General features: G+C 46.7%; 1 protein-coding gene across 4 annotated transcripts in view; it reads right to left on the reverse strand.

Moving 5' to 3' along the window:
• Positions 1–669: 669 nt before the first annotated feature.
• LOC142765429 (uncharacterized) overlaps positions 670–18,985 on the reverse strand; it is a 52,051-nt gene continuing 33,735 nt past the window's right edge. For 2 of the 4 annotated variants that reach the window (XM_075866447.1, XM_075866449.1), the window contains 6 exons: positions 18,144–18,395; positions 17,305–17,526; positions 16,379–16,648; positions 10,214–10,307; positions 5,680–5,718; positions 3,688–4,395 (listed from right to left, as the gene is read on the reverse strand). In XM_075866447.1, coding sequence (XP_075722562.1) covers positions 4,076–4,395; positions 5,680–5,718; positions 10,214–10,307; positions 16,379–16,648; positions 17,305–17,526; positions 18,144–18,395 — 1,197 coding nt within the window. In that variant the 3' untranslated portion in view covers positions 3,688–4,075. Of the gene's footprint in view, positions 766–3,687; positions 4,396–5,679; positions 5,719–10,213; positions 10,308–16,378; positions 16,649–17,304; positions 17,527–18,143; positions 18,396–18,985 lie in introns of those variants that run through there. The other 2 variants (XM_075866450.1, XM_075866448.1) reach the window with 2 other exon arrangements.

Genomic DNA, 18,985 nt, shown 5'->3' on the forward strand with positions numbered 1-18,985 from the left:
CTCATTCGTGCTTCGCATGTCATCGATTTCCACTGTACGTCGGATCTGCCATTTTTTTATTTTGTCACATTTATGTTATAGTTATTTCTATTAACATCCATTAACATCCTCTATACCTTGCAGGGTAGCAAACCGGATGTGCGTCTGGTTAACCTCCCTGCCTTTCCTTGTACCTTTATCTCTCTCTCTCTCTCTCTCCTCTATACCTTCCCTGGCATCGCTGTCTGTTTGTTATCGTTAACATCATGTCCAACGAAGAAATGCGAGCCCTTAAATTTACACTTTATTAAAGACAACTAGCCGCACATGACACGTGTGTGGCTGGGTTTTTTCGCGTATGACTTTAGTAAATGTTTCGCGCTACACCCGACGATTTCGGCGAGCCGCAGCTGTCTACAGGTAAAGCCAAGAAAAACACTGGGCTTTTGTTGCCTGGGCAACACCTTAATACGTACACTACAGTGCGACGTTCTGTCGTGTCGCGGGGTGACTGACACTAATGGCAGATACGCTTCGGACCGAAGAAGCGTGGTAGATTAAGCAAAACGTAAAAAAATCACTCGGTACCTTGTACGCACTCTCCAAGATGACCCGAAGTCGAAAGCGACCTTTTCCTTTTCTTCTCCGTCGACGTATCGATCCTTGCCCGCTCCCCACGGAATTCTTTTAGGCGCTGGGCTCGACTTGTCGACGTCTCCTGTCGTCACGCGTCGTGCCATGTAATTACGGTCCGTCATGAAGTTAACTTCATGTGATGAAGTCATCCTATCATGGATACAAGGTCGACATGATTTGTACCGCAATCTTTACGTCATCACGACGTGGCGAAGCACCTCAGATTTTCGACTTGTCGGCGTCTAATTCAGTCACGGTGTGTCGTGTAGTCACGATCCATCGTAAAAGCGGGTATGCGCCACAAAAAATGGTTTAACCCCACTGCTGGCTACATCAGTGCAATAAAAATGAACTAAGTTTATTTGTACCAATTAGGTGGAAAGGGGTAGCCGTCGCCAAGTAACGGTGACAAAAACAACTCCTTCGTTTATTTTCTATTTCAATAAAAAAGGCAATAGTTAACCCAACAGCTAATTCTTTTCATGTCAAGGCACAGCTCGTTTCATGGCCGATCTCCCACGCTTGGTTGCGCCAGGTAAATGGTCAATCAATCAATCAATCAATCAATCAATCAATCAATCAATCAATCAATCAATCAATCAATCAATCAATCAATCAATCAATCAACAACTTTAGTAGAGCTTAAATAGCCTTCCCTACATGCGGTAGGGAACTGAAATAGGGCATGAAAGGAAGACGACAAAGAAGAAACTGCATTCCTCGTCTCATTTATTCCCAAAACTTCAAACGGGCCGGCTATTTGTTTCTTATTAGTGCAGCTCTAGTTTAACATAAAAAGTTATAATATTAGTATTAGCATCATTAATATTACTGTTGTTTATAATTTTATTATTCACGTTCATTTTCAGTCATGATAACGACTATACTGTCTTCTCTGAACGAGAGAAAAACAATTATTGCACTCTTTCCGTTGTACGTACGTCATTTTCCCCATAAGTATTCAATACTGAAAACGTCTCACTAACTCCTGTAATCAATTCTTGGCTGATCCTCTCGAGTGGTTATGAACCATATTTGAGTAATAATAATAATAATAATAATAATAATAATAATAATAATAATAATAATAATAATAATAATAATAATAATAATAATAATAATAATAATAATAATAATAATAATAATAATAATAATAATAATAATAATAATAATAATAATAATAATAAATCGTCCCTTCCCAGTCTAGTTTCACACTATCCTGGAGATGAACTATCATTCCTTACACGCTACGCTCCTCCTACCCCCCTTTTTTTTCGCACGTGACCAAGCTTTGCACTGCCTCCTCGATCAGCCCACATTCGACCAAGCTGCGTCATGCGATCACCTCACGTAATAGTGACGTCGAGTCCTGACAATTTATGACGTCATGATGTCGTATGGCGATGTCATCGCACAATTTTTTTTTGTGCATCACTCATTCGGGCACCTACCAGCGCTCAATTTGCAGGTTATATAAAGCATATTTTAAGGCTTTCGCCATAAAAGCCACGGTAACGCGCGTGCGTTTGCATTTGGGTATAGGATGACTCACCTTATCAACAAATAGCACTACTGCCTCGGATTGTCGTTTTAAGTGATTGTTTGCAATTCAGCCCTGCGGATTCAATATTCTGTGTGAATGCATGCACCAAATAATTTGCCCTCGGGCTGCTGATTTCTGGCTGCCTGGACAGCTCAAGTGGTTTTCTACCACCTGTAAAGGCCGTTTGGTCCGAGGTTAAATTGCAGGTCCAGGACTAATTGTTTCGGCAACTAATGCAGCCTTATATCCGATTTCTCAGATAGAAAGTCTGAGAAATCTGCGCGGATTTCTTCGTGACTTCATGTTACATAAGTGATTATTAATGTATTTTTTATATTCATATCTTGTTTTGGGACGTTAAAACCTAGGTATATCATGCCATTTGGCCTATTTTCGGATCGCTCATTTCAATCTCGCTGCCGTAGAATTGATTCAGCCATGACGTCACACGCCTGCGTCTTGGAGTGGTGTTTCGTCATGAAAAAAAAAGAAACAAACAAAAGAAACCAAGAGTGTCCAGGTTTTCCTCTATAGTATACTCTTGCACCCGTTTTCAGTGTGTGCGGTTTCTTTTGTAATATTCTGCCTTATATTTAGCGCAGCAGTGCTCCATGGTTCAAGGAGATCCCTGCGAAAATGCACTGGCGCATTATCTGCCCGAAATGCCTCCCCTGTTGTTGAGAAGAAAAAGAAACTATATGAATGGCCAAAGGGGAAATGGGATCGTAGGTGGGGCCCCACGTCCCCCGGCTGGTTAATAATGCTTGGGGTTTAACGTCCCAAAACAACGGTATGCTTATCAGAGACGCCCTAGTGGAGAACTCCGGAAATTTCGACCATCTGAGGTTCTTTAGCGTGCAAGTGGATCTGAGAACACGGCTCTCAAACATTTTCACTTCCATTGAACATGCAGCCGCCGCCACCGCCACCGAGATCACCCGTCGAGCGCCATATATTACTAGTACACCGTAGTGGGACCTTCCGCTGCTTCTTTTTATTACACCACTACGAGGTATGACACAGTTGGTCTGTAGCCGCACCACGGACATGCACCCGGAAACACCGTCGGGTAAACTCTGGTTACCTTTTATAAATGCGCGTATGCATTATCCTGCATTTTATGGTAATCGACTGCACCATCACAGCAACTGTACCCCTGGTGCGTTCGTCGGCGAAATCCTTAATCTTGAAAATGTCCTTAACCTACAACTGGTTGACGCACGTTCTACTCATACGACTATGCGAACTCACCTACACGAGGCAAACTCGTTAATTTCGTAGTAGCCAAATTCCACGCGCGGATGAGACACTGAGATGTGCGTTATACAACACTCGTGCTCACGAAACTGCATTAATTAACTGGCGTAAGACAACACAAACGCAGTTCAGGTGACACTTCGAACCTCTGAAACACGATATTCTCGCCACTTCAGCACGAAAACGTTCAACGCGGATGCCACGGTTTTCTACCCATGGCCGTTTGCGTAATGCAGCCTGCCGTGACAGCCTCGTCCGAAAACGACAGCAGCTAGATGTGTCTGAACCATTTATGAAAATTCTTTCGCGACAGTGCCAGCTCTCAACTGCGACCTACACGTGAAATAGAAACGGCCTGCTGCATGCACGCGTTAAAAGGTCAAAGCACACGCAATCACGTTGTATACACGATGAGGCAAACAATTTAGGAAAATCTACGCCGTACTGGATCAAACAATCTGAAGCACTCCGACGACGCGAGTCCACTCTCGCTACCAGTTGAAGACGAATTGAGTGGCGTGCATCTAACATCAACACGGACGTGCGTTAACTTGACTTGAGTGTTCATGCCAGTGGTGGAGGAGCTAGCTTAGAACGTGCAACATGAAGTATTCGATGCCTGTCCAGAAGAGAGGTCTGCTCCAACACATGATGAGGAAATCAATCAAGGGAAGATGAGGACATGCTGTATTTTGGCTCGTACGGGTCAGGCCCAACGTGTGGTGGACTTCGGCTCCCAGTAGCTTTGAGTTCCGAAGTGGGGTCCGAACACGTTGAAGAAACCCGCTGGTCTTGTAGTGGCACCAGCTGATGCTGTTCCTGCTGGTGTTGTTGGTCCTGCCCGTCCCGATGATCCTGCTTATCGGGTTGGTCCGGCAACTGCTGGTCCTTGGACGTCGAGGGTACGTCCGAGGCGACCGTGGTGTTCGACGAAAAGGCCCTGGCTGCGGTGCTCGTCGAAGGAACCGTCTCAGTCGAAGCTGGTGGTGATGGGAAGCGCAAGAACTGATGTATCGTTTGTTGTGTGCAGTGTTACGCGAATAGTCGGTTACAGCGTAAGAATTCAGGCGAGTCTCGCCCACACCCATCACTGTCCATACCGGAGATGAGTTCCCCATTCAGCAGAATTAAATCGACTATTTAAATGACGTCAAACACTTCTCGTGTAGCTAATGACGGTGACTTTTCCGTCGTAATGAGAGTTTAAACCAAAGCCAAAAGCAAAATCAGAACTGAAGAAGACGAACGTCAAACGCGTCAGCTTCAGAACGCAGACAGGCTAGGAAAACCAGCGCGCCACATCATCGGCGAATCAGGGAGCGCAAGACGTTGGTGAATTGAGAAAAAGTGGTTATGCATTAACTATGGGACAGCTGAAAGCCATTACTTGGGCAAGCCGAATCGCACACATTTGTCTTATTTAGTTTTGCATCTGCTCTAGACTGGGAGTAACACTCTTGCTACACCCAAACAGGCACACGCTTCTGTCGCTCGGTGGAAAACTTGAGCTCTCTAGCAAATTTGAGCAAAGATTCCGACTTCACTATGCAGCCAAACGTGACATTTTATCAACGGACACGAAATTTTTATTCATAGCATGCGTAGTAAATATATATATATATATATATATATATATATATATATATATATATATATATATATATATATATATATATATATATATATATATATATATATATCAGCGGAAAAGTACTTATGGTTAAAACGAAAGCTACCGAGCGCTTATAAAAAGTGATTAAAGATTGAGAGTACTTCGTAATCAACTACGGGAAGGCAAGAAACCATCACAAATCATACGCACGGGCAAGACTAACACTGAGCACGACTGTCTTACAGAAAAAACGACAAGCGATCTGCAGTTCTGCGAATGACGCTTGTGTTTATTATGAGCTAGTAACCGACTGTAGTAACCAAAGTAGTAACCAACAGAAATACCTGACGCTATAGTAATGCACTATCCGTTTGAAGATCTACATACTAATCAGTGATGCACTAACTCATTGGTACTTATTATTCTACTAAATTTGATATTCACAACACTGCACACCAATACACGGTGGAAGAAGCAGGTATGACAGAACAGGTACAGAACACAATAAGGCAGCAAAAGTATTCCAATAGCCAGTACAGAACTCTGAAACCTCGCAGCACTGTAACTGTGAATGGCCAGTGCAAACAAACTCTCCTTCATTTGTGCCTATCTTCCGGGTTTACAGTAAGTTTGTAGTAAAAAAAATGCTTACCATTTTGAACAGTCCGTTGACTTGAAACGAGGCTCGGACCTGGAGGAAAATGACTGGTTCGCATTAACTGAACAACAACTCGTGAAGTGAAAAAGAACACACGACAAAAGCACGAACTCTGAAGTCATTTGTTTCAGAAAGATTTTGACGCTTCACAGTCACAAGATCACACTTGTGGTGAAATTGAAACAAAAAAGAAAAAGAAAAGACTCAATTTCGCCACTAGGGCGAGTCAGTGAGTGCGATAGCAACAAATTTGAATGACAAGTGCGAGGCGGTGAATGCGATAGCAACAAATTGAAATGCTATGCGACCTAAGGCTCAGTCGTTTAAGAAACGCGGCCGCTGCAGCCAGCGATGTGACCTTGGCGCTGTCTATGGCTTCAACGCAAGCTACGATGAGAGCACATCACGCACACAGATTTGAGCTCTCTGCTGTTATCCTCTGAAGATACGGTACCCGGGATCGCGGGCGACTAAGGCCGGTCAGTCGAAGTACGCATTTGCCGCTGCCACGACCCTCCTCAACTCCGGCTCCTATCTCGATGCGCATTTTGCGCGACAAAACACTGTCGGCGAGTTCTTTAAGGGGCCCACTACTGATATTTACTGTACTCGTTTTCTTGGGTGCAACGGAAAGATAACTGGTAAGAGCTTATAATCACGGAATGGTCACGCGGAAAACGCCGTAGAACATTTATAATAAAAAAATTTTCGAGTTGCGATGATTATGCACTGTCTTAAGGAAACATGCTGCAAACAGTGGATGTGATCGCGATCGCGATTATACGGCAGTGTAACGCCAGCAGTGATGAAAAGTGAAGGCCTAAGTACAAACACGTAATGTGTTTGTCAAGCCTGCAGTCTCGCCACCACTGCTTTCTAGCGCGCTAAATTATTTTAGAAGAGCTACAGCACTTTGCAGGGCCTTCTTATGCAAGTAATTTTGGTCGTGCACAGGTCGTTTTTTCGACTTTAGCCAAGTCGAGCTAAGCTAAGCCAAGTCTTCGAGAACGAAACGTACGCCTTTACAAGTGATCGACAATTGACGCATAGTATTTCACGTGCGGCCGTAGTTGGACGGCTTCGATATGTCATCGCTGGACAACTTGAGCGATTAAGGGGAACGAATTTGGGCTCACATGCGAGCGTAAAATTCTGGCCCCTATCAAGTAGCGTCAGAGTGGCATGCTTCGACAGACGACAGCGAAAGCGATGAATCCGACGGACCACCACCATCGCCACCACCAGCAGCACGCATGAAGCGATTCTCCTCAGAGTAGTAGGCCGACGGCATATTGAGCGCCCCGCCGCGGTGGTCTAGTGGCTAAGGTACTCGGCTGCTGACCCGCAGGTCGCGGGTTCGAATCCCAGCTGCGGCGGCTGCATTTCCGATGGAGGCGGAAATGTTGTAGGCCCGTGTGCTCAGATTTGGGTGCACGTTAAAGAACCCCAGGTGGTCAAAATTTGCGGAGCCCTCCACTACGGCGTCTCTCATAATCATATGGTGGTTTTGGAACGTTAAACGCCACATATCATCATCAACGGCATATCGAGTGCCGCAGCGATCGCATTCAAAAGCTCGCGTGCTTCTTCAACGCGCCCGACGCGACGAGAATCGAACTACTCATACGGAAACGCACCTGTTTCCCTGCAGAGGCCACGAAAGCAGCGCCACTTTTCATGACATATACTTTTTTAACCTTGTAAGCCACATAGAAACAACGGAAAATGAACAATAACATACGTATTCGAAATTTCAGCTCTTATTCTGGTGCGCTTTACATAATAGAGAGTTTTAGTACTGCGTACGCTGCGTACGTGGCGGTGTGTACGTAAGGACGCCACGTTCTGCGTAGTGCGCATGCGCAGACCGCAACGCGCACGTATCGCGTTACGTACGCAGCTGCTACGTACGCACGCATGAGATGCGTGCGTGCATACGTATGAGCTGATCGCGCCACTCTCGAACAAGTTCGCGACAGCGCGAGACTTCGTTTTGCAAAATGGCGGCATCGAAGGCAAGCACCGACCGGCTCTGTGGCTTAAAATATGGCCATAATCTGGCTATAACACTTGGATTGGCTGACATTGGCTGTCAACAGCACGTGCTTCTATTTCGATCTACCAGATGACGCAACACGCTTCACGCTCGTTACGTACGCGGGTACTACGGCGTACTAACAGCCGATTAGTGGCAAACGACGCCACGTAACGCAAGGCGCTTGCGTGATGCGTACGTAGCACCATTCCGCAGTACTAAAACTCTCTAATGACAGCAAAGTTATTAGGACTTCATAATTGTGTTTCATGGCTCTGGCACTAGGGGCGCGACATGTTGGTTTTGGTTACTTTTGAACGTGATTTAAAAATATAAATCCTACTCAGATCGCGAAGAGTATACTGTTACCTGTCACCATAATTCACGCTCTTTTCTTTTCCACCAGAATCTAATAACCAATTCAGGCCAATTGTTGGTTTCTTTAATGCGCGTGATCAGTGATAGTCGGCAGCTCTCTCATGTTCTCTCTCGATGATTGATTGATATGTGGGGTTTAACGTCCCAAAACCACCATATGATTATGAGAGACACCGTAGTGGAAAGCTCCGGAAATTTCGACCACCTGGTGTTCTTTAACGTGCACCCAAATCTGAGCACACGGACCTACAGCATTTCCGCCTCCATCGGAAATGCAGCTGCCGCAGCAGGGATGCGATCCCGCGACCTGCGGGTCAGCAACCGAGTACCTTAGCCACTAGACCATCGCGGCGGGGTGCGAACTAGAGTTGCGATACACGTCTTCACTATAGCAAATAAAGGATACAGACCCGTATGCAATGAAACCCACAGAGCTTTAATTTCGATAATGCACAAATAATGCATTACTTGTAATAAGCCTGTACACCTCATTGATTTCGCTGATTAAAGTTAAGAAACGTTTTTATTCATCTGTCAGTTAGAGGTGCACCCAGATACTTAGAGTAGTACGGGCCCCGCAGTTCCTTAAAACTAACTAGAGTGTACTCTGACGCTGCGATCGTTCGCCCGCCGTGGGAATGACGGGTAGGGCCGGTGCACGGATTTGCCAATAGTCTTCGCGCTCGCCGGCTTGGAACACACTTGCGGCCTTGTTTATTCCCGTGTTTTGGTTTCGTTTCGAATAAAACGAACGTGCCATTGCGAACTTTGTGGCCCGATTCGAATCGTTGAATCTATAATGAGGTCAAGGTGTAGTAGTAAGTGTGAGGTCAAGGTGTGTAGTAAGTGCTACACAGTGTAGCACTTACTAGAGCAGAAGTGCTAAACTTTTGCTGATGTTTGTATTGCGGCAAGGCAGATTCAGGCCACACGGAGCCAAAAAAAAAAAATTGGACCGAATCCACATGTTCCGCTGTAAATGTCGCCGAAAGACGATAGACTTGCGTCTGGAGAGAGTGAACAAAACGTTTATTTGAAATTCTGCGCAAGAAAATTGGTGAATGGTATTCTGAAGGCGCTGCGTTAGAGTGCCTCGAGCGTGTAACGGAGGCGAACAAGCGCATCTAGGCACGTTAGACACGAGCGCCATCTGGCAGTTATCTTCGAAAACGAAGGCGTGCGCGACCGCGGAGAAAGATGCGCGCCAGTCAAGTAGGTGACAAAGTTTAGAATGCAAAGCGACGGGCAGGTGCCACCACCGTGGCGTCGAAGCAAAGCGTTGGAAACAGCTTCTTGAGCATCGCGTTGCACTGTTAGCGCAGCGCGTTAAACGCTACAGTCCTTAGAGTTACTTGTGTGTGCATCTTTTAGTATAAAGGCAGGCATACAAAACATAGACATGTTGTTATGGCGCCTCAGATATGCGCAATATTTCCTTTTTTAATTGACAATCGCACAACGATGAACGCTAAACCTTGAGCAATATTGCCGGGCGCTGCGGATGGGGTTGGCCGTTTGGTGCCGTTTGAGGTATCGTTAGGGCAGACAAACAGACAAATGTACAGACAAACAGACAGACAAACAGACCAAAATTTTTCCGTTGAAGGTCCCCAAGAAGGACGATCGTTTTTTAAAAAAAGAAGACTAGGCAAAGATAGGCAAATCCGTGTACTCCCATACTCGCTGAAGCGCCTCGCGTTGCAGCTCCCATAGATACTAGCGGCCGAGTTCCCTCTAGTGTACATAAAGGGAACTCTATGGCACGAGCGACGTTCACGTTTACTATGCGATGGACACGCCAGGTGAAATTGTCCCGTAACTCCATCACTAGCCCACGCGATCTTAAAACTGCTGGTTCTTCTCTGTGAACATAACCATATCTCACACGACCTGTTTGCTAGGTCATGTGCCTCAATTGGAACAGTGGCAACTTTGTGTGAAGTGGGCCACATGCGTGGATCAACTCGAACTGGGGCACCAGAAGCAACCTGACATTATCACTTGGTCAGGTTAGCTTTCTCACCATCGCCTGTTATCGCACATGCTCTCTGGGCACTGTCGGATAGCTTGTGATGCGTATATCTCGCGTTAAAAATTGGATATCCTATCGCGTACCTTGTATCGTACTGCTCACGTTGTTGTTGACCGACTCGTCCGAGGTGTTCTCGAAGAGATCCGTGAACAGGAAGAGCGGTTCTTCGGATCCATCCTGTAATGATAATAGAAGAACACCCGAGCGTGAAATGCCGGGCGAATGCATTAGGACTATCATAGTTACAGTCTTACTGGTGTAGAAGCGTACTGCCACACACTCCCCTTTCTTTCTTTCTTTCTTTCTTTCTTTCTTTCTTTCTTTCTTTCTTTCTTTCTTTCTTTCTTTCTTTCTTTCTTTCTTTCTTTCTTTCTTTATTTATTTATTTATTTGTTTCTTGTTTGTTTGTTTTGTTTGTTTGCTTGCTTTCCGATGCTGGCCTACTATTACACGCATTGATAATGTCTAGCGTAAACCGTGTCAGAATATCTGATAGAACCCCAGATTATTTCAGGATCATCTGGAAGGCTTGAGCACGCAAACGTGGACAGCGGAGTTCATTCCCGAACAAACGCGACCCCCAGTGATAACGCTCAGTGATAACGCACCAGTGATAACGCACCAGTGATAATCTTCGGTGTCTCGTGTATAAATACCGATGCGCCTCGCCGCAGATCACATTATCGACGACCGCGGTACGCCGCTACCAGTGCCAGTACGTATTGCTGTAATCTGACTTTCCAGTTAACGGCCACAAGTTAGGCCAAATAAACAGCTTCATCTCGGACATGCAGATTCCAGCCTTCATCAATGTCACGACCATGTGACAATATCGTCATGCATACAAGCACCGCAAATGGGAATAAAGCAAGAATCAAGACAAAAAATGGAAACTACGGCTGGCGTAAGTGCCTTCATAGCGGTGCGCTAAAGTCGTGCAAGAACGGTAAAACTTCCCGCACATGAAGAAATTATTGTCGAGGGTGCGGGTTATACGCGAGAAAATACGGATATACAAAAATATTGCATCCAATGCCCGACTTTGAAAGTGGTTTCATATAACATATCCGAACATCTGGCATGTGTCGAGCGTATAATGCGACACATTATCGTAGTAGCGCGATAACGTTAAAAGCTCGTATCGCGGAAATTCCGCATTCTGCGTCGGTGTATAGGAGTCGTTCGTTGCGAGCGAAAAATCATCGTATTTTTCTTGACCGAAAAATCAAGATGCAAGTAAAATAAATGACAAAAAAGCTGCGGTCCGAGTGAGCATCAAACCCAGGCCACCGCCTGCGTGACAAGTGGTACGTGTTCTGCCCCAGGACCACGCTAGAATACACAAAACCGATCCGAAAAAACACATTTTAATGTTACGTAGTTGAAGGAGCCTAATTAACGCACGCAATATTGCGTGACAGAAGCGTAAACAGCGCCACGCTAATTTGGGCAGCGACAGGGTGTTTTAAGGGCCCACCCATTACCGAAACCACTCAAACATATGTTCGTTGACTTATGGACGCATAGTGGGACCTCTGCTGATTCAGAAAAGGAGAAACGGGATGATAGCAAAATCGTAGCTCACGCAAAGGATTGTTGGCTACGGCGCCCGTCTGCATCGACTTCCGGTTCGAGATGCCGCGCCGCCCGACGGCCACTCTTAACAGTGCCGTCACTCTGTTTGTTCCACCTATAGTACTCGCAGAAGCCTTTTCTAACAAACTGCTGCATAATACATTAGAGGGCTATACAGTTTAGACGAATGACAAACGCAGTCACTATTATATAATGGTAGGACCGGTAATTTTATTTATTCAAGCAGCATGCACCTCCAGACACATGCATATTTTGCAGCAAAGGGTGTTTCCGTGCATATATTCTCGCATACAAAGATATTTATACGCATCATAGCATCATGAAACATCCGTTCATTTCTCTTCATGTCGCTCACTCTTAGAATTGATTATTTGTGTGTCACAAACGTGCCATCTCGGCGTCATTATAGAGAATGGCAACGGTAATCAGTTCCTTATTCTAAAGAAACGAAATGTGCTCGCTGTTTTGTGGCTCTTTTTCACCGCTCAGTCTCCTTTTACGTGTCGTTCCCTGTCCCACTCGGACATCAATTGTGTTTCATTGCGTGCTGAACACACATTTGTGCCCCTAAGGATATCAGTAGGAGTGCAAGACACCCTATCGGTACTTCACGCTTGCTAGTCTGACATATTAGAGACCCCATACCATGCAACTCGAGTTCGTTTTATGTCGTCCGATACCTTAGAACTGAGTGGTCATTTTGCGCCATGGGCCTTTTACGTGCTCAGCCGCTTCCATGAATTTGACAGGCAGTATAAGAGATACAGAATATGCTGCGCAAATATACTGTATCAGCGTGCTTGATGGGGGCATAGTACGCGTATGTTGTAAACGAACTTATGTTGACATTTGGCTGCATGAGCTGACATGTGTGGGTGATTTTGAAGTGGCCATCATTTGTGGTAGAAAATACTATATCGAAGTGATTTTGCAATAGGTTACTGCGTGTTAAATGCGAAGCATTTCTTAGGGAAATTCGGCGACTTTGAGCGTATCTGTCTGTCTATCTTTCTAGGCGCTTACGTTTGGGTGCTCTCGTGGTTATCTCTCTCTTAACTTGGCCTGAACCAAAATTAGCACGGAAGGGTAAGATGGTTTGACGAATATGACGCGCTGGTCAAATCAAATGTGCTATAATATTACAATCGCATCGCGTACGTCGTCATACACTTTCCGCCAGACAGTGGCACATACCGCCGGGCGGGTATTAGCCGCTGGTATGCGGGTATGTGCCACAGGTGATTGACACTTAGTATCTACCCAGGAACGACGAGAACACGCATGGGCAATTTCAACGCATGAGCGTCAAGCAATACTGACATCGGTAGCGTCGACCCAAAGAAAGCACAGAATAAATGTCAGGGTTGCAGCTGGAATCGAACCAAAGAATCCTGCTTGGCAATGAAGCATTTTACCAAAGAGCTACGCCAGGTGTCGGAACTACTTTTCAAAAAGGCGCTGATCTTCGTGAAACGTCAATACTGGTTGCTGTGCTGCCTGCCCAATTTTAAAAACATTACATATGTACTCCTTTGATACAGCCGTCACGTCGAGTTAACGTGAATTGTGGTTAGGTGCTATGCGCTGAAGTTGATTTATGTAGCTGTGTCAAGGACCACCATCTTCACGAGCATCAGCGCCTCATATGAGCTTCAGGTGTCGGTAATACACATGTTCCAGCTGGCATCGTTGCGCAAGTGCAAACAGCCGATTATATCAACATTTGCAACTCTTCAACACATGCCTGTGCGTGCAACATTTGTACATATATTTATCATAATTTCATGACGGGTCGCTCCATAATAATTAACACGGAACACGGTCACCGTCCTTCCGCATGCTTCACATAACGTCTATTCCCAGGAACGTGGGATCAGCTGATTTTTTTTTAAGCTTATATACGCACTCGAAACCCGCCTCTCATAGTTGCTAGCGTTCGCCCTTTAATATCCTTCTCTGAAATGCGCGAAATGTCATGTATCATTTCCAAAATAATTCAAGAAAACACCCATTGGACGAGCGGCAACAAACACGCCGCAAAATTGCATTTGTTTTCTTCCCCACACCACGGCCGCTCCATCTCCGGGTGAGATCGAGTGGCCGTGCCCACTACACTGCGCAGCAAGGCGCCTTGAAGCGGAGAAGGGATATGTATCGAACCGGAAGCACAGCAGATGACACGCCGTTTTATTATCCGCCTATTTCACTTGCAGTTGAAATAGCAGTATACTTTGAAACGGCCAATTGAAACCAATTACGCGCACATTCGTTCGCTTTTCTTTTTTACGGCAAGGTTGAGGCATGCACCGAAAACCGAAGCCAAACACTAAGCCCGATTACGCTATCACATTCTTCTCTCGAAGGCAAAGGTCAAGCGTACTCCAAATGGCGCACTATGATGCAGTCATCTGCAACGCCAAGCAGAGAAAATTTGGTAATGATCTAAACAAACACAGACTTATTTGTGTTGCGAAAAATGTTGAAATGGACCAATGGTCTAATCACTATTTTTCTACAAGCGTACGCGAGTCGGTACGACTGACCTTGCGTACGCTGGTAGAAAAGCAAGCGTCATCAGATTTTCGCGACAACAGATGAAATACGCGAGTGACATCGTCGTATAGCCCCTTAGCAACCAGTTGCCGGAAATCCTTGCCGCACGGTACGCCGCGAGGTGCGGTTGTTCAGATCTACACTGATTCGAGAGCAAGTGACAAGTTCGTGATGTTTCTTGACGCTTAATGAAACGGTTTTCTAAGTTTACAAAGGCGCTATCATCGGCATCGCGCCAAGACTTTGAGAACGGCCGAGCATGACTGCACTGATAAGACAGTACTGGCACAACTGAAGACATATCTCAGCACAAGCAGTACATAAAGAAGGCACACGTGATAAAGTCTTCTGGTGTGCCCCCTTGCAGTTTTAACAATGCGATAGTGTTAATGAGATTGTTTCGCAGAATCTCCGGTATCGGCACCGTTGTTTGTGAGCGAAAAATCAGCGTTGTGCGTGAGCGAAAATTCGAGCTAGGCGCACATACGGGTAGAAATCGAAGCCAGGCCTTGTGCAAGGTAAGCTGGTGTTTTACTACAGAGACACACCATTGCTTGAAACTGCTCCGGAAAAAATCCGTATACGGACGTCATGTAATGACATGTCCTCAACACATGTAATGCTGCGTAGCAGACCGTAATATCGCGCCGCGTGTCACAACATCACAACATGTAAATTGCACAAGGAGTTGCTGCTTGAAGTGACCACCCATTACAAAGCACTCGGACGGCTGCGTGAGGTTTGCGTGTTGACTAACGGACGCTATACTTCTTCGCTGATTTTTAAGAGCATGAGTTATGTCGTAGTGGGCACTTCAAAGCTGCTCCCACTTTAGGCATTCTAGGGAGGTTTGAAATGACTGATCCTTCACCATCGGCATGGTTGAGGTGTCGACCGAGAAGTGAAACGAACTCTGCTGATTGGGAAGGCGATGCGAAGGGGCGCGATTACGCTATCACGCTCTACTGGAAGGCGAAGCTCAAGCGTGGTCCATCTTTTGTGTGTAACATCGTGCAAGCACCGACCATTGGGCATATGGTATAGTTTCTAATATAGGCGAGAAGCGACCATGTCAGCGTTACCACAGTGAACATCATAACGACTTTGTGGATGCACGGTAGCACAGAAAACGGTGTTAGTGTGTCATCATCATCATCATCATCATCATCATCATCATCAACAACCTGACTACGCCCACAGCAGGGCAAATGCCTCTCCCATGATCCACCAATCAACCCGGTCTTGTGTTTGCTGCTGCCATTTTATACCCGCTAACCTCCTAATCTCATCTGCCCACCTTACTTACTGTATCCCCCTCACCCATTTGTCTTATCTGCAGTTAGTTACCCTTAATGATTAGTGGAAATCCTGCCTACGTGCTACGTGCCCGGCCCATGCCCATTTCTTCTTCTTGATTTCAACCATGATATTGTCACGGGGTAGTGAGTGACGCGTCTGAAGGCAGGAGACTGGATGGTCGCATATTAAACTGTTTATTCAGGCCTAACTTGTGGACCCGTAAAAAGGAAAGTCAGATTACAACAGGACACTGGCACGGATAGTGGCGAGCACTATCAGGGCGAGTAGTGTAACGGGGTGATAACAAAACTTGAGGAAAGGAACGTGGCATTATCCTTGACTCTGCATTTGTTCCCTGGCCCACTCTGCTCTCTTCTTGTCTCGTAAGGTTGCACCTATACTTTTTACTCTCTATCGCTCTCTGTATAGTGTGTATGCATCTCTAAAGGCTCGATTAAACGTACGCTTTGCAGCTCTCTCTTCTTATGGTGAGAGAGGGCGAGCGGTTACACGTAGCGGAAGGCGGCGCTAGCCCGCCAGTGTACTCTGTGTGCTCGCGCGTCATGTGGGAAATTTTGTTGCTACTCGTCCATATTCGTTGCTAATATAAGTCAACGGCTCAACGCTCGCACGATATTTTCGCAACTGAAGAGCATTAGAAATCAGCATGCTTTGGGCGTAGTCCACGTGCGACGTGTTTCGCTCTGCCAAGATACTTGGCCGGCTAGCCGCACAATAAAGTTTCATTTTAAACGCCATCACCATGTCGATGTGCTAGAGTATTTCCACGATGTTCGTACCTGGAACGACGTGTTGGACGGCTGCGGCTGGCTGAACGTGTGGAGCGGTAGCGCGACGGGGATCGGAGAAGGCAGAGCCAGTTGCGGCGGCACGGGTGGCGCGACCGTCGATGCCAGGGCGATGACAGGGTAAGGCTCATGCGGCAACTTCCTCAGCTGACGTCGGGGACCCAGGATTGCATCCAGCGAGGCAGACGACGTGGACGGAGTCATCATGTTGCCTAGCACGCTCGAGCGGCCGGGCACAGAAGGGCACAGAGGCCATGGCTCCTGGAAAGTGTAATAAGGAAACATGAAGCATGAACTCCTCAGCTAACTTCTTGCGAGAAAGGAGCTTGACGGAACGCATGAGAACTACACTCAAACGAAAGATCGAGTAAAAAGGGTGCATTATTTGTCCCACGACAACAATCGTCAGCTGTCTTTCCTGCGTTTCCTTTCCCCAAAACTCGGCGCTGACCACTTTCTTATCAAGTATGCCATGTAACGCTGATAACGCGCATGTCGTTCGTGACATGTAAGTGTAGGGCACGTGGCGATAATGCAAGGAAAAGAACATGTGGATGGCGATTATCGTTGCGGCTGGCCGGATTTCTCGTCTTCGTTATTTTTGCGTGCCGCCATTTACTGGCACATAACACCAGGTGGCACTACTGCTCCTCCTCCCAACAAAGCATCGACTCGACGCTCAAACGATGTATACACCATATTGGGGCTAAGGAGGCCACACAAACAAGAAAGCAAACCAACAAACTAACAAATATGATGCCAATGTGGTGTTTTACGTGACGAAATCATGATATGATGAGGATCCACTCCATAGTGGAGAGCGTCGGACATTTTGACTATCCGGAGTGAACTTCAGAATTTCAGGCCAGACATTCAACTCGTCTGGTAGGTGGCCGTTGGCAATCAACTCTACTTGCATTGGCAACGCCGCTCGGTGACCCTCGTCCTCCGGAGAAGATGGCTCCGGCCGAAGTCGAGGCACCGGTGGGCGAGCCGGACGTGGCGCTTCCCTGGGCGCTGCTAGGTCCGGCACCCGAGCATCTGTCCGGAATGTTTCTCACCTTGGCACGCTCCTTTTCCAGCGCCTGGTGCAGCTTACTGTTCTCGGAGTGGAAAAACTGTAGTCGGCCCATGAGCGCCTGCACGTTAAAGGAAGCGAGAATTTATGAAGAATGATGCAAATAAAATAAATACTAAAAACTTAGGCCTGAGTGAGAACAGAATTCAGGCCACCTGCATGGCAAACAGATGTTTGGTCACAGAACCACGCCATTGCGCCGGCACGTTATGGAAACGCGCGACTTTTTGCGGGCGTTTATCACGCGCTCGTTGTTCACGTAAGAACATATCTATATGTAATAATTGTTCATGTAAGTAAATAAATGTTCATGTAATTGTTCATGTAAATAGTTGTTCGTGTAAGAACATATCTATACGTAATATATCCGACGAGTGGCCATCACCAATGGGTACCGATTATTCAGGAGTACTATTTTCTCGTGGGCTTTGCAGCAGAGGTGTAGCCAGGGGGTGGCACACCGATTCCGTCCACCCCCCCTCCCCGCGCGAAATTTTTGTTCGCCATACATAGCGCCACATGACCGTTTGCCTTCTCCTCCCCCCCTCTCTATCAGAAAAAGGAGGCACCTTCCTCTCCCGAAAAAAAGAAATGTGTGCCTCGTGTTTTCGATAAAAGGACGTCCCACAAGCTGCACCGAGTCATGTGCGATGGAAGTGCATTATGTCGCCGACTCACGCGATTGTCGAAGTCCAACTCAGACAGCTTTCGGCCCACCCTGTCCAGGCGTAGCTTGAGGAAACGCAGCGCCGACTTGATTATCTTGGTGGAGTCGCTGGGCTGTTTGGCGCCTTCGGCCGTCTTGCTCTCGCCGCGTCCGCTGGAGGAGCTCGCGCCTTCGGCTTCAGCTTCGCCGGTGGCTGTACCGGTGGCGCCCGAAGCGCGGCGACCAGCAGATGTCGGCTTCATGACGACGGTAGCTCCGTTGACCTGCAGGTAGGTGGGTTGCCCTCATGTAATCGGTGGCCACCACATTAGGGTACTATGCAAATGAGTTATGCGGAAACCCACAAGGTGGCGGAAGGGTTACGAAAGGGAGGTGGGGTGGTTTTCAACGAGACAGAATTCACTTCCATGGGCGGCTAGGTCTTGAGGTGGGTTGGCGACTTGCTTTTTTGGGGGGCACGCCGGCCCTCCGGGGTGCAGGATAGCTAGTAACGAGGAAAACAACCAGAGAGACTCTTTGACAGTAATATGGACAGATACGATTCCAAAGTGGCACCAGTATCTAAGATAGGCAGAGTCCAGGGCAAAAATAGACGTAGCCACGAGGGCCGAGCTAATCCAGACATAGGGTATATTAACATGCAGGGTGGCAGGAACATTCTGAAGTGCGAAGAGATAGAAGAACAGCTAAGGGAGGAGAGGCCGATGGTATACGGTTTTGAAAAAAACACATCTTAGGGACATGGAACAACCTCCTAACAATCCGGACTACGCGTGGCCATATTGCAATAGAACAGAAGGCAGCAGAAAGGGGGCCCGGGTGGTATTGGGGCATTCATTCATAAAAGTGCAGA

This window comes from Rhipicephalus microplus, chromosome 6 (assembly GCF_043290135.1).
Source record: "Rhipicephalus microplus isolate Deutch F79 chromosome 6, USDA_Rmic, whole genome shotgun sequence".
Taxonomy (NCBI): domain Eukaryota; kingdom Metazoa; phylum Arthropoda; class Arachnida; order Ixodida; family Ixodidae; genus Rhipicephalus; species Rhipicephalus microplus.